The 11,423-nt window shown below is 39.8% G+C and overlaps 14 protein-coding genes across 14 annotated transcripts; 12 read left to right on the top strand and 2 right to left on the bottom strand.

Moving 5' to 3' along the window:
- Positions 1-21: 21 nt before the first annotated feature.
- HK407_12g17990 (uncharacterized protein) lies at positions 22-276 on the top strand (the record flags this gene model as incomplete). The annotated part of the gene is made up of 1 exon (XM_060421749.1): positions 22-276. One exon carries the CDS (start codon positions 22-24, stop codon positions 274-276), a length of 255 nt encoding a protein of 84 aa, XP_060276124.1.
- Positions 277-554: 278 nt separating this feature from the next.
- On the top strand, positions 555-809 carry HK407_12g17980 (uncharacterized protein; the record flags this gene model as incomplete). The annotated part of the gene is made up of 1 exon (XM_060421748.1): positions 555-809. The coding sequence occupies one exon, from the start codon at positions 555-557 to the stop codon at positions 807-809; it is 255 nt and encodes an 84-aa protein (XP_060276123.1).
- Positions 810-860: 51 nt separating this feature from the next.
- HK407_12g17970 (uncharacterized protein) lies at positions 861-1,151 on the top strand (the record flags this gene model as incomplete). Its single annotated transcript, XM_060421747.1, has 1 exon — positions 861-1,151. The coding sequence occupies one exon, from the start codon at positions 861-863 to the stop codon at positions 1,149-1,151; it is 291 nt and encodes a 96-aa protein (XP_060276122.1).
- Positions 1,152-1,242: 91 nt separating this feature from the next.
- On the top strand, positions 1,243-1,497 carry HK407_12g17960 (uncharacterized protein; the record flags this gene model as incomplete). The annotated part of the gene is made up of 1 exon (XM_060421746.1): positions 1,243-1,497. One exon carries the CDS (start codon positions 1,243-1,245, stop codon positions 1,495-1,497), a length of 255 nt encoding a protein of 84 aa, XP_060276121.1.
- Positions 1,484-1,996, top strand: HK407_12g17950 (uncharacterized protein; the record flags this gene model as incomplete). Its single annotated transcript, XM_060421745.1, has 1 exon — positions 1,484-1,996. The coding sequence occupies one exon, from the start codon at positions 1,484-1,486 to the stop codon at positions 1,994-1,996; it is 513 nt and encodes a 170-aa protein (XP_060276120.1).
- HK407_12g17940 (uncharacterized protein) lies at positions 1,963-2,406 on the top strand (the record flags this gene model as incomplete). The annotated part of the gene is made up of 1 exon (XM_060421744.1): positions 1,963-2,406. One exon carries the CDS (start codon positions 1,963-1,965, stop codon positions 2,404-2,406), a length of 444 nt encoding a protein of 147 aa, XP_060276119.1.
- HK407_12g17930 (uncharacterized protein) lies at positions 2,406-3,452 on the top strand (the record flags this gene model as incomplete). Its single annotated transcript, XM_060421743.1, has 1 exon — positions 2,406-3,452. One exon carries the CDS (start codon positions 2,406-2,408, stop codon positions 3,450-3,452), a length of 1,047 nt encoding a protein of 348 aa, XP_060276118.1.
- Positions 3,453-3,491: 39 nt separating this feature from the next.
- HK407_12g17920 (uncharacterized protein) lies at positions 3,492-3,857 on the top strand (the record flags this gene model as incomplete). Its single annotated transcript, XM_060421742.1, has 1 exon — positions 3,492-3,857. The coding sequence occupies one exon, from the start codon at positions 3,492-3,494 to the stop codon at positions 3,855-3,857; it is 366 nt and encodes a 121-aa protein (XP_060276117.1).
- Positions 3,858-3,896: 39 nt separating this feature from the next.
- On the top strand, positions 3,897-4,358 carry HK407_12g17910 (uncharacterized protein; the record flags this gene model as incomplete). The annotated part of the gene is made up of 1 exon (XM_060421741.1): positions 3,897-4,358. One exon carries the CDS (start codon positions 3,897-3,899, stop codon positions 4,356-4,358), a length of 462 nt encoding a protein of 153 aa, XP_060276116.1.
- Positions 4,359-4,411: 53 nt separating this feature from the next.
- On the top strand, positions 4,412-7,105 carry HK407_12g17900 (uncharacterized protein; the record flags this gene model as incomplete). Its single annotated transcript, XM_060421740.1, has 1 exon — positions 4,412-7,105. One exon carries the CDS (start codon positions 4,412-4,414, stop codon positions 7,103-7,105), a length of 2,694 nt encoding a protein of 897 aa, XP_060276115.1.
- A 489-nt stretch (positions 7,106-7,594) lies between these two features.
- HK407_12g17890 (forkhead domain-containing protein) lies at positions 7,595-8,380 on the top strand (the record flags this gene model as incomplete). The annotated part of the gene is made up of 1 exon (XM_060421739.1): positions 7,595-8,380. One exon carries the CDS (start codon positions 7,595-7,597, stop codon positions 8,378-8,380), a length of 786 nt encoding a protein of 261 aa, XP_060276114.1.
- A 59-nt stretch (positions 8,381-8,439) lies between these two features.
- HK407_12g17880 (putative transport protein particle protein) lies at positions 8,440-8,904 on the bottom strand (the record flags this gene model as incomplete). The annotated part of the gene is made up of 1 exon (XM_060421738.1): positions 8,440-8,904. One exon carries the CDS (start codon positions 8,902-8,904, stop codon positions 8,440-8,442), a length of 465 nt encoding a protein of 154 aa, XP_060276113.1.
- An 85-nt stretch (positions 8,905-8,989) lies between these two features.
- On the bottom strand, positions 8,990-10,078 carry HK407_12g17870 (putative pyridine nucleotide-disulfide oxidoreductase; the record flags this gene model as incomplete). Its single annotated transcript, XM_060421737.1, has 1 exon — positions 8,990-10,078. The coding sequence occupies one exon, from the start codon at positions 10,076-10,078 to the stop codon at positions 8,990-8,992; it is 1,089 nt and encodes a 362-aa protein (XP_060276112.1).
- A 40-nt stretch (positions 10,079-10,118) lies between these two features.
- HK407_12g17860 (uncharacterized protein) lies at positions 10,119-11,219 on the top strand (the record flags this gene model as incomplete). The annotated part of the gene is made up of 1 exon (XM_060421736.1): positions 10,119-11,219. The coding sequence occupies one exon, from the start codon at positions 10,119-10,121 to the stop codon at positions 11,217-11,219; it is 1,101 nt and encodes a 366-aa protein (XP_060276111.1).
- Positions 11,220-11,423: the final 204 nt, after the last annotated feature.

Raw genomic sequence — 11,423 nt, 5'->3', positions numbered from 1 at the left:
AATTTGGCTGTTTTGAAGCCCATGGAGCAGTCTGACGAGCTGATCCGTAGAATACTTGATGAGAGAGCGCTGGAGGCGCTTGGGACACTGAAGCATGTGAGTAAGGAAAGGGGGGTGCAGCTGCAGAGGGCACTGGTGCAGCACTTTTATGTGGTGCGTCGGCCGATATGCTATGAGGAATATGTTGATATTGCAAAGAGAATTGGAGATGAGTGTACGAGGGCGTCGGTTGACATCCGAAGAAAGGGGAGTTTTTTTGATCTGGAAGAGCTGTGAAGTAAATCTTGGTGATGAGTGGAGTTATTAAAAGCATTAAAGATATTCTCTTTATTGAAGGTTGATGTACACTTTTCTGGAACGACCAGAGCATGCTGTGTCCTTTATACTTAAATGGTTTTGATGGATTATGCACATGACCAGTTGTGTTATGCACATGAAGTTTTGATACGCCCTGCTACATCTCAAGAGATTTGTGGTATGCCAGTATTTTTGAATGATTTTTGTAATGGAACGTGATTCCAAATTTAATTTCAAGTGCGGCCTTGAGCTCGTTGATGATCTGTACGCATTCTGAGTTTGAAGGGAGGTTTTTTGACCAGATGCTGAGCTTGAACTTGTTATCCTTGTGGATCACGACCATTCCTGTTGGGGTGAATTTCTTGAAGTATCCGATGCACAGGCATATCAGCATTCTTTCGAAGTATCTTTGTGCAACCTCCTTTTTGAGCATCAAGCTCCAGTCGCATCCGTTCATGTTGTTTTCGTCCTCCCAGACAGGATTGATGCCGTCCTTGAAGATATTTATGTAGAACTGTTTGTCGGCAGTGTCGAAGTTTTTCAGGTGATGAAGAAGGTACGAGATGTGTTCCTGTGTTTCCAGAGTGCATATGCTCTTGAAGTTTTTTTCGTATGTATCTTTTGAAACGCCGTCGCCCGAGCCGTCGATGACTTTTAGTGTGATGCGGAACTTTGAAGCCAGCCTGTTCATGGGGCGACTGAAGTCTGAAAATTTAACCAGTGCAAGGCAGAGTATGCCAGATGAGATTTGTGTTTACCAGCACGATGCGATTGATGGATTTGCCGTAGGCTTGCTGTCTATTGGCGGCTGCCATTGGCTTGATGGATATATTAATGCAATGCACAGTATATAACCTTTATTTAGCACAGTTACATATAATGACGGCTAGTGCGTTAACCCATCAATGAGTTACACAAATGCTGTTAACCGATATTAAAAATCAAATGACTGATGAGTTAGAAGATGAAGAGCAAGGGAAGATTGCTAAAGCACCAGGCAAAGCGGAAGAAATGGTTGCAATTGAGATGAATAGGATTGAGGAGACGTATGAGCTTAGGAATGTGTATGCTCGGGATGGGCAGAAGCCGGCGCATCTTGTTGATGGATATGTGTTTGTAAGCCGTGGAGATGTGAATGCAATAATGGGGCCGAGTGGAAGGAAGTGGAAAGACCACGCTGATGTCTATGGCAGGGTGTAAATGTGAGGAGAGCATAACGACGTATGGCGAGGCACGGTTTAATGGGCGGAGGAAGCATAAGCTGGATCATATGCAAGATATTGCATATATGCCTCAGCATGAGAATCTGGAAACAATTTCTGAGATGACGGGAAGGGATTTTATTGCTTTGTCTATTAAGAAGAGCATAACGGAAGAGAATCGCAATGGGGAAACGGATGAAGAGATTTCGAATGACATAATCAAAGTATGTGGACTAGGCAGGTTTGTAGACCGGCCTCTCAGGAAATTGTCTGGAGGGCAGCGGCAAAGGATCAGGATTGCAGAGGTGCTTGTGCGACGGATGCCGTATACATTCCTTGACGAGTCGACCACTGGATTGGATGCAAACACAGCGCCTGCTATTATTGACTCGATTAAGAGGTATGCGAAGAAGCACAACCTGGGAGTAGTGGTATCTATACATCAGCTGTCGAATAGTATAGTATGTGCAAAGCATTTGACAATGTTTTTATTATGACTGAGGGAGTCACGGTGTATGGAGGGCCATACAGAGACGTTCTTTTTGAGTGTCTTGATAGGGAAGGAATGGAGTTACAGGAGCATGAGGCGAATGATGATCCGGTTAGAATTGCATATACTGAGAGCATAAGCAAAACTGGAATTGCTATGCCTGATTATATTACATCGATTACGTCTAAGGATGAGTCGCATTATCAGAATGAGGATCTGCAAAGGCAGAAGGATGTGATACAAAAGGTGATTAATGCCAAGAGGAAGAAAGAAAATAAAAGAGCAGAAGAGTATGCGACAGTAAGCAATACAAAGGATTATAACTATGACATGATGCCTAGGATATCACATATTTGGAGCAATGCTGTGTATGGGACGAAGACATATTTGATTAATGCAACAGCAGGGATAAGGTGATGCTTACGTTTTCTTTTGTTCTTGGAATTGTGATCATTGCGTATGCAGTGTTTAAACAGAAAGCCAAATGCATAAATGAAACTGAAGTGGTGGGAGACATTCAAATTATAAGCAAATTTATGGGCATGGAAAGGTTAATTTTTGACTCTTATGAGCCAAGCTTCAAACTAAGCAAAATTGGGAGTAGTCTGTGCTTACTACTTGGGTTTATCAAAGCGGTCAACATGAAAGTATTGTTTTACATAATGATGTTTGTAGTGAATTCCAGCTATCTTTATAAGATGCTTGAGTATATTTCAAGAGATGGAAGGCAGGGTATAACAAGTCCTACGAGCACGTATCTATCGATGGTGCTTTTGCATGGATGTACGGTAGGATTGTTTATGGCGGTGGTTTTGTTTTTGATTGCTGTGATTTACACGAAAAGAACATCCATAGAGCTTAGTGTGGCAGATTATGCCAAGATTTTTGGATGGATATATGGATTGGTGATGCTGAATTTTTATGAGATGTTGTTCGTGGCTAGTGCTGTTAGATCTGGCACCAGTACATGTGTTGCTGCCACTGTTATTATCTTTACTATGGGCTTTTTCATGGCTATTCTTGATTCGTATAATGGGGGACAGTTTATTGCTGATATTTTGAAGGCACTGCGGAGTTTATTATTTAATAAGCTCATAATGAATGATACTCAGCAGCAGCCGAAGATGGATTTCAAGAAGATGATCGTTGGCTTATACAATTATTCCTTTGGGATTAACAGCGTAGTGCATAAAAACACAGATACGGCATCGATTTCGCAGAATCTGATTTGTTCCGTGAAGGTTGAGCATATTCCATCCTGGATGTCGCAGATTTTACGATTTATTTGGATGTTTTTGACGCCGATAAGTACGTTCCTGAACTATGCTCGGTACAGCTTGCTGCCTAGTGTTCTTCAAGACGAGATCATAAGGAACTCTGGAACGGTTTACGGGACGAGGTATCCGAACAAAACCTCGATAAGGTATGCGTTTTTTCGAAGTTTGGTTTTGCAATTTTCATGATTGGGGCGGCTGTGCACATCGACGTTTTTTATAATACGGATGCTGCTGGCTGATTACACACGGAACCAAAGGATTGAGCTCTCCAAGAATGATAGCAAGAAGAAAGTGAATGCAGATGAGGACGAGAAGGATGAAGTTGAGCCAAGCAAGAAGTCGTGGCTGTCGTCCACAGGGCCATGGATTGCAAGCACTGTTGTTATGCTGCTGTTTCTAGCAGTGATAGCTATGATTGTTATTAACCTGGGCATGAACAAGATTGTATATGGAGATGAGAGCAATGCCAAGAAGTACATGCATGATCAATTTAAGGAGCTGGTTGATGGTAATCTTAAGAAGACGGAAAGCGTAGCATCAAAGTACAATGAAATGATTGATAAAGTGTTTGAAGAAAAAGTGAACGTGTAAATAGACAAGCAAAGAATCAATCAAGTAAATCTAAATCAGATGAAGATATTGGCAGATTATGGAAAAATGCTGAAACATTGTATTTCTGAAATTTTAATTAATAAGAATCGAATGCCAGGCTTTAAAATGGAAGCCTTTACTCATTTCAAGCATAATATGACTGCTAATGATGCATTGAATTTGAAAATTAGTCAATCGAATCTATCAAAAAGTACCTATCAGAAAATATATAACGTTGATACTACAAACATAAATGGCCAAACTCACCAATCACAACTAGAATCTGATCCCGATAGTATATACAATATGGGAGCAGACGTGGATAAACTTGAACAGAATCTTAAAGAGAGTGGGAAAGCATACGATAAATCAATGTTTGATGATATTAGAAAGATTATAAAAAAGTATGAAGTTGTTAGTGAGATTATTGATGCAATTAGAAGCAAAGAAGCCTCTATTCTTGGTATAAACCAATCTGAGTATGATATATTAAATCTGTAATTGATAGGATCACAAATAGTATCTACGAGCGTAGTGAGTATACCATAATTCATATGACGACGAAGATCGATTTAGAGGAAGAAATTAAGAAATTGTTATTCATGAGTAGTAGTCTTTGTAATCTTGATATGAAGAATCGAATATTTGTGATCATGAAGATGTTTAAAGGGATGTGTGACATAGAAGAAATAGCTTATATAATCCGAAAACAGAAGCATATAAATGTTAATGAACGTATAATTGAGGACGCCAAAAAGATGTTTAAAAAGCAAAGGATGATTGATATATCTATAGATGAGATTAGCAAGCAAGAAACAATTGAGGATGAAGCATCATTCAAAAAGATTTTTTTGAAAATCAAGAATAGAATAATAAGCTGCGAGATTGAAGAGCAGATCAAGGAAGAAAAAAGAAAAGCAAGAGAAGTTGAACTTAGCAAGATTCGATTAAAGATTATAAGGCATATGATTATGGATAGGGTTAGAAAAGAAGCAACGAGGAGGGGTATGGATATTATTGATAATAATACATTTAATAATATTTGTCAGTCGATCTATGAAGATAAGAGTGATGGAGAAATTAAAATTGATAAAAGTATGCGCGGTATACTTAATGGCATAGTGGATGAAGAAATCAAAACACATAATCAAATTAAAATGTTTAAGGGACGTCAGGCAAAACAAAAAAGAATTAGCAGAATTGTTGTTGATACGATGAAGTATCGACTAATTTGTTTTCTACAAAATAATTCCGGGAGGAGAGATATTATTAGTTTTATTCAAGCATATAACGTATCTGACGCAACGCCTTTTGAATTTAATGGCACATCTAAAAATTCTTGGAAAGATTTTTTAATGAAACAAGAATTATCAGAAGCAAATGAGAAGATCATAGAAGCAATGGGGTCAGAAAATATAGATTTTATTAATAAAGTACAGAAAAAGCTTAATAATGGTGTAAAGACGAAGCTTCAAGAAAGATGCAATGATCTGGATAATATCAGTACAGAAACTATATGTGCGATGTTTGAAGAAAAGATAAGAAGTATAGGAAATGAGATTCTAGAAGAATGGTGTAAAGATCAAGGAATAGATATGGCAAAGGTTAATCAATATACCCAGGAGGAAGAAATGATTGATGATAAAAAGATGCTTGATATAATTAGAGGAAGGATTGATAAGGACAGGCCGGATGATCTAGTAGAGATACAGAATACAGTGGCTGAAATAATATCCAAAGATGATTCTGCAGCAGACAAAGATAGTCTTGAAAATAAGATTGTGCCAGACAAAATAATATATGGATATGGTAGTGAAGAGCAAGTCGATGAAGAGATAATTAAAAGCATAGTTGATGAAACGATTGCGGAGTGGGAGTGCAAATCGAAGGTAACTGATACGAAACGAATAGTTGCAACAATAGTGCAAAGGATAAAGAGTCAAAAGGTAACTAATGCTGAAATTGAAAGTGTGATAGAGCCATCAATAAAGGAAATGCTTAGAGAAAAGATCAAGAGCATGAATAAGGATGTTGATTTGATTATGAAACAGATCGAAAAACAAAAAGTGGAAAATATTACTACGAGCTTAATGCATAATTCAGAACATAATTCTGGCAGTTATACGATTACGATGGCGTTATTGCATGCAATACAACGTAATAAAATAACGAATGATGAAGAGTTATGTAATGTTGTAATTAGGGAAGATCATAGATACATAAATTTCTTTCTAGATGTTTTCCGCAGCAATTCACCATTATACATGGATGCATGCAATAAAGTGCTTAGAGATTACGATTACATGGACATTGAGAGTGCCAAATTGATTTTTGACGAAATTAAAAAAGTTAAGAAAGAGTTTAGAAACAAGATGAACAAGGAGAGAATAATTGATGCAATCAGAGGAGTAATGCAAGAATATGAAATAATGAAAGAGATCGAGGGTAAATTAGAAGCAAGAACAAGCCCATGTGACAATAAAATTCTTGATGCAGTTAGAAAAGACATTCGTGAGTATGAAATAGTTGCTGCGCTTGGTCGAGCTAAAGATGAGTTTATTGATAAATTACCATACTTTGTTGTTGGGTCGATGATTGCACTGAAGAGTGGAAGGACGAAAATTGATATGCAAGAGATTGAAGATTACATCAAGAATAAATCGCCAAAGTATAACGGGGATTATGAAAATGTTTTTCAGCTAGGAATACTTGGGTTGCAAGGAAAATATAAGGCAGGAGGTTATGCTATGTCTTATGATAAGTACTTTGCTAATAGAAATCTTTCTGCTCTGTCAAACGAGTTGGATAAAATACTAAAGCAGTATTCTAATGAAGTTGAGTTAGTACAACTTCTAAAGAAAAATCACATTCGTTTTAATCCGAGAACGCAGCAATCGATGAAAGAAATGATTGATGGCATGCAGAGGGTTTATGAAACTCTAACTAATCCTCAGCATAAAGATGCATATGCTTTGATACAAAGAAAGAATGTGTTTGATAAAGATACGATTATGATTGATGGGTTGGATGAGCAGGCAATAAATGCCACGAAGGAGAAGATTAAGTTTTACCATGCTCTATGGATGTTTTTTAACGAAGCAAACAAGGGTACAAATATTACATTCGCTGGAAATAAGAATCTTGATGGCGTAATTGGCATTCATGTGGATTATGTTTTTGAAAACTTGGTGAGTCTAACCAATCAATGGTATGCTGTCCATGCTAATAGTTTGCTTATAAAAAATTGAAAACTGCTTTTATCAAATTATATGCGGAAGTATTGAAAAACTTAAACGAGAAGAAAATTCCTATGGATGCCGTTGAATTAATGGCAAGCAGTTATGAGAATGATGATAAGAATGGTGCCGGTTTTAAAGAACTACAAGATGAATATGTGGCTTAAAGATGATAGTATCACTGTGGATCATCTGCATTGTGAGCATCATCTATCTATCCTGATAAATATTGTTCAGCAAGTTTAATGAAGAAGAGGGTGTAAGCAATATTATGGAAATGAGGAGGGAAAAGGATACAATTCTGATGGGCTGTATAGCCATGGCTGTGAAATTACCACAGTGGTATGAAATAAATTATTGGAGTTAATGATGTTTTTGATGTGCTTGGTTAGGCAATATGTAGATTTGAGAGATATCAGAAGATGTGTGTGAAATTGGAATTAGTGTAATTTTAATAAATGAGAAATATTATATATTTGAGATTGAGTAGAAGATCTGAGGATGATCCTGGAGTGTGTAGAGGATGGTTTCGGTCGAGATGCGATGGGTGGCATAGAATGTGTGATGGATGGATGTGGTGAATGCAAAGGAACAGAGGCGCCTGAGTTTCCATGCTTGATGGATGTATATGATGATGATGAGATATGCAGGGTTTATATGCGGTGCATTGAGAATAGTAAAAGACCGATTAGTCCAGAAATGTGTATTGATCCAAGGCACTTTTATGAAAGGAAGAGCGAAGTGTGTGCGAGCAAAGACGACATATGCAATGAGCAGGAGGAGGTGAGTGATGTAAAGATGGATGTAAGATCAAAGCCATCGTTTTCGTATGCACAGATAATAACACAGGCAATAGTGACCAGTGAGAATGGTAAGCTTACACTGAACGAGATATATCAATGGATTGAGAATTCGTTTGAGTATTACAGGTATGCAAATCCTGTATGGAAAAACTCAATTAGACACAACTTGTCATTGAACAAATGCTTCAAGAAGGTTCCTAGAGACCCTGGTGCACGAGGAAAGGGGGGTAGATGGACGCTTGATCATGAGGTTCTCACAAACGAAGATGCATTCAAGAAGAAAAAGGCGCCTAGATGTGATGGCACAATTGATGAATCGGCTCAGGCACAATCCAAACAATGCATCGAGCCGGAATATGGCCTTTCAGACGAGCAGGATGATGAAGCAAATCGTGCTTTTGGAATAATGACGCCTGAGAACTTGATGAGGCAGATGAGTAAGTTGATTGTGCCCAGCATTGGCTCAGGCAGTAGTGTAAAATAAACGAGTGTATATAGCATACTGACTTTATTTCACCTGATGCATTGCTTTACAAAATGGCGCTATTTCAAGCAGCTTATCTGAAACACAATTCTGTTCGGATATCTTTCAGTAGGGCTTGGAAACACAACAACATTTGCTTGATGCCCAGATGCTGCAAACGCTGCTTCTACAAACCCACAAACAACAGAATCTGCGGAAAATCCATCCCAGCTCTGCGGCACAGACATGAACCTTGAAAAAGCACCGTCCATATCCATTAGTAGATATACTCCATCGCTGGGATTGCTTTTCTCAATCCTTCTGTCGCTAGTGTTGACATGTGGAAGCAAATCAAATGCAATCCGATACAGAAGGGTTGGAACATACACTTCCCTCTCAAATCCGTGTACCTCAAGCATTCTTATGCCAACTTCATATCCAATTTCTTTGAGCCTTTCCTCTGTGTCACCAGCATTTTCCATGAAATATTCAACCATGCCGCAAACCAAATACGAGACCGTCGACAGAGGAATCACTTTCGGCATCTGCTTATTCAAGGGCACTCTCAGCTGATCATACAAACACTCTTACTATTATGCATGCTGACTCAATAGCATGCAAAAGCCTCATTCACATCGTACTGCTTTCCTTCAATTTCTGATTGTTCATATTCATCTGGTCAATGTGCATCACTGCAAGAAGCGCATCCCTCATCACTGCATCCACATTTCCTCTTGCATGCTTTGCCCATCCAATACGGAACATTGGCTTCTTATTCATCATCTTGTGTACTTGTGCATTCTCAAACCCCATGCAGCATACAACTGAATCAAAAACCTCACTAGATCCCACGCCATCCCTTTCAAGCACTACTCGGTACCCATCGTCATCCTTCGCTATTGATGTAATCAACGTGTTGAATCTCATATGAAGCTTCCTGCTTCCATTTCTATTCTCTGTTAGCATCTTCTTCCGTCGTTCCCACCATTTACGATTGGTTCCATCAAATATCTTTGCCTTGATGCATTTAATCCATTCAAATACTCTTTTTATGTTTAAGCTCTGTAATCCATTGCATTCGCCTAGGCTGCTGTTCTTTCCCTCCGAGCACATAATCTTCAGGTCATCTATTTCAAGCACACTTCTAAGCTCTGAATTCGAAAAAGAACCGTTGTATGCATTGCCTCGAGATACAATCGTGACATGCTCTGCACCTACACCAACGCTCCTGTTTCTGCCAATGCATGCGTCAATCCTGCGTTCTGAATGACGGCCTGCCCATCCAAAAACAACTTTTACAACATCCATCGACACGTTTCCCATTCCAACTATCAGCACTTTCTTTCCAACTCGATGCTTTGCATCTTCTCCATTCCAGAATGCCTTAATCACATCCAGCCCGCTGATGCAATGCTCTGCTCCGAAAATATCTGGCATCCTTGGGCCTCCTGCGCCTGTGGCAATCACAAAAACATCAAAGCCATCCTCAAGCTGCTCAAGGCGCACAGTATCTACAGGGCTATTCAGTTTGATATCAAACTTCGGATCACTTAGGAGCCTCGCAAACGGCGCCATCTTCGACACAGGCAACAGCGAGTATCTGTAAAGCCCGCCAATCTCGGCCTCCTTTTCATATAGCGTGGTGCGAATGCCTCGGTCAACAAGGAACTTTGCTGCATACAGCCCTGCAGGCCCTCCCCCAACCACACATGCTTTCATGGGAATATTAAAACCTGGTTTTGCATCAGGTTGAAACGGCATGAAACACTGCTTCAGATTCAGTATAAATCGCCTGCATGTATTTGATGTAAATATGAAGAGCCAGAAAACAGCGCTTCTTCTTGGATCAATGACTGTGGGAATCGTGATGGTCCTGCTTGTGATAGACTTTGTTACTCCTAGCAGGAGCACGCTGAAGCCATCTGGCCTTGTTGCAAAGGGCAGGATGTCTTTGTTTGGCGAAAAGACAACGCCGGGCAGATTCATGAGCCTATCAAGCACGGACAAGCTCGACATCATCAAGGAAAGAATGAATACTGTCAACAGAAAGCTGGATAGAACACTCGATATACTCAGGGATATCAGGTTCTCAAGAGACACAGCGATGCCAATGGGCATGCATGAAGGCCTTCCCATGTACACTGGGAATGCAATTGAAAGTCATCCATACTACGCTATCAGTAGGCCATACCAGGCAAAGCCTGCGCCGAATCGGATGAACGGCTTCAATGGTGAGAGAGAAGACGTGCTTGGAATGCTTGATAGGCCGGACATATATGCCTCGCCATCAAGCACTGAACATTACAGACGTGTAGGTGCTGTTCCAAGCACATCGATCAAAGGATTTGAAAACATTATTGGGCATGACAAGTCTGAAGATGAGAGTGGAACGCCGAGCGATGAAAACTTCGAAAAGCTTATAGGAGAGCTGTTTGGCGGCAATGTCACTGGAATAGCATCCAAGCCAAAACAATCAAGCACGAATGATCCAAATGTCACTGCAGATCAGAGCATTAGCATTGCAAGCAAAAATGATGAAACAGTAGACACAAGTACGAATGGTTCACAGGGCATTACCGCAAAGAATGCTGATGCTGCAGACACAGATAATATAAATGGTACTAAGGTGATTGGCGCGGCAGAAGGCAAGAATGAGGCAACAGCCAATGAATCTGACAGTGCAAAGCTAGCAGATAGCACAGATGCAACGGCAAACAAGCAAAGCCAGCCCGTGGGAGAAAATTTGAAGAGTGATGCAGAAGGCAGCAATGTGGCTGTGAATACTGGTATTCCTGGAAATGAGTTGAATGTGTTACCGCCTGTATCTTCCTTGGGTGCCCTAGCTAGCGTATCAATATAAGCGCTGAGTCTACATGCGGTGCATATTGGCATGAGATGTGCGAGTATATGAGCAAGAATAATCACTAGAATGTGCAAATACTTTGGTAGATGCCATGCACAATGGCAGCCACTATTTGGTGCAGATACCAAACTTCTGAATAAAACCGGTTCTAGTAACTATCTGTAAGCAACCACGAGGTGAATCGAATCCTAGCATCTGATG

Source organism: Ordospora pajunii (genome assembly GCF_021821965.1).
Source record: "Ordospora pajunii strain FI-F-10 chromosome Unknown Cg_12A, whole genome shotgun sequence".
Classification (NCBI taxonomy): domain Eukaryota; kingdom Fungi; phylum Microsporidia; family Ordosporidae; genus Ordospora; species Ordospora pajunii.
This window is presented reverse-complemented; position numbering and strand designations above follow the sequence as displayed.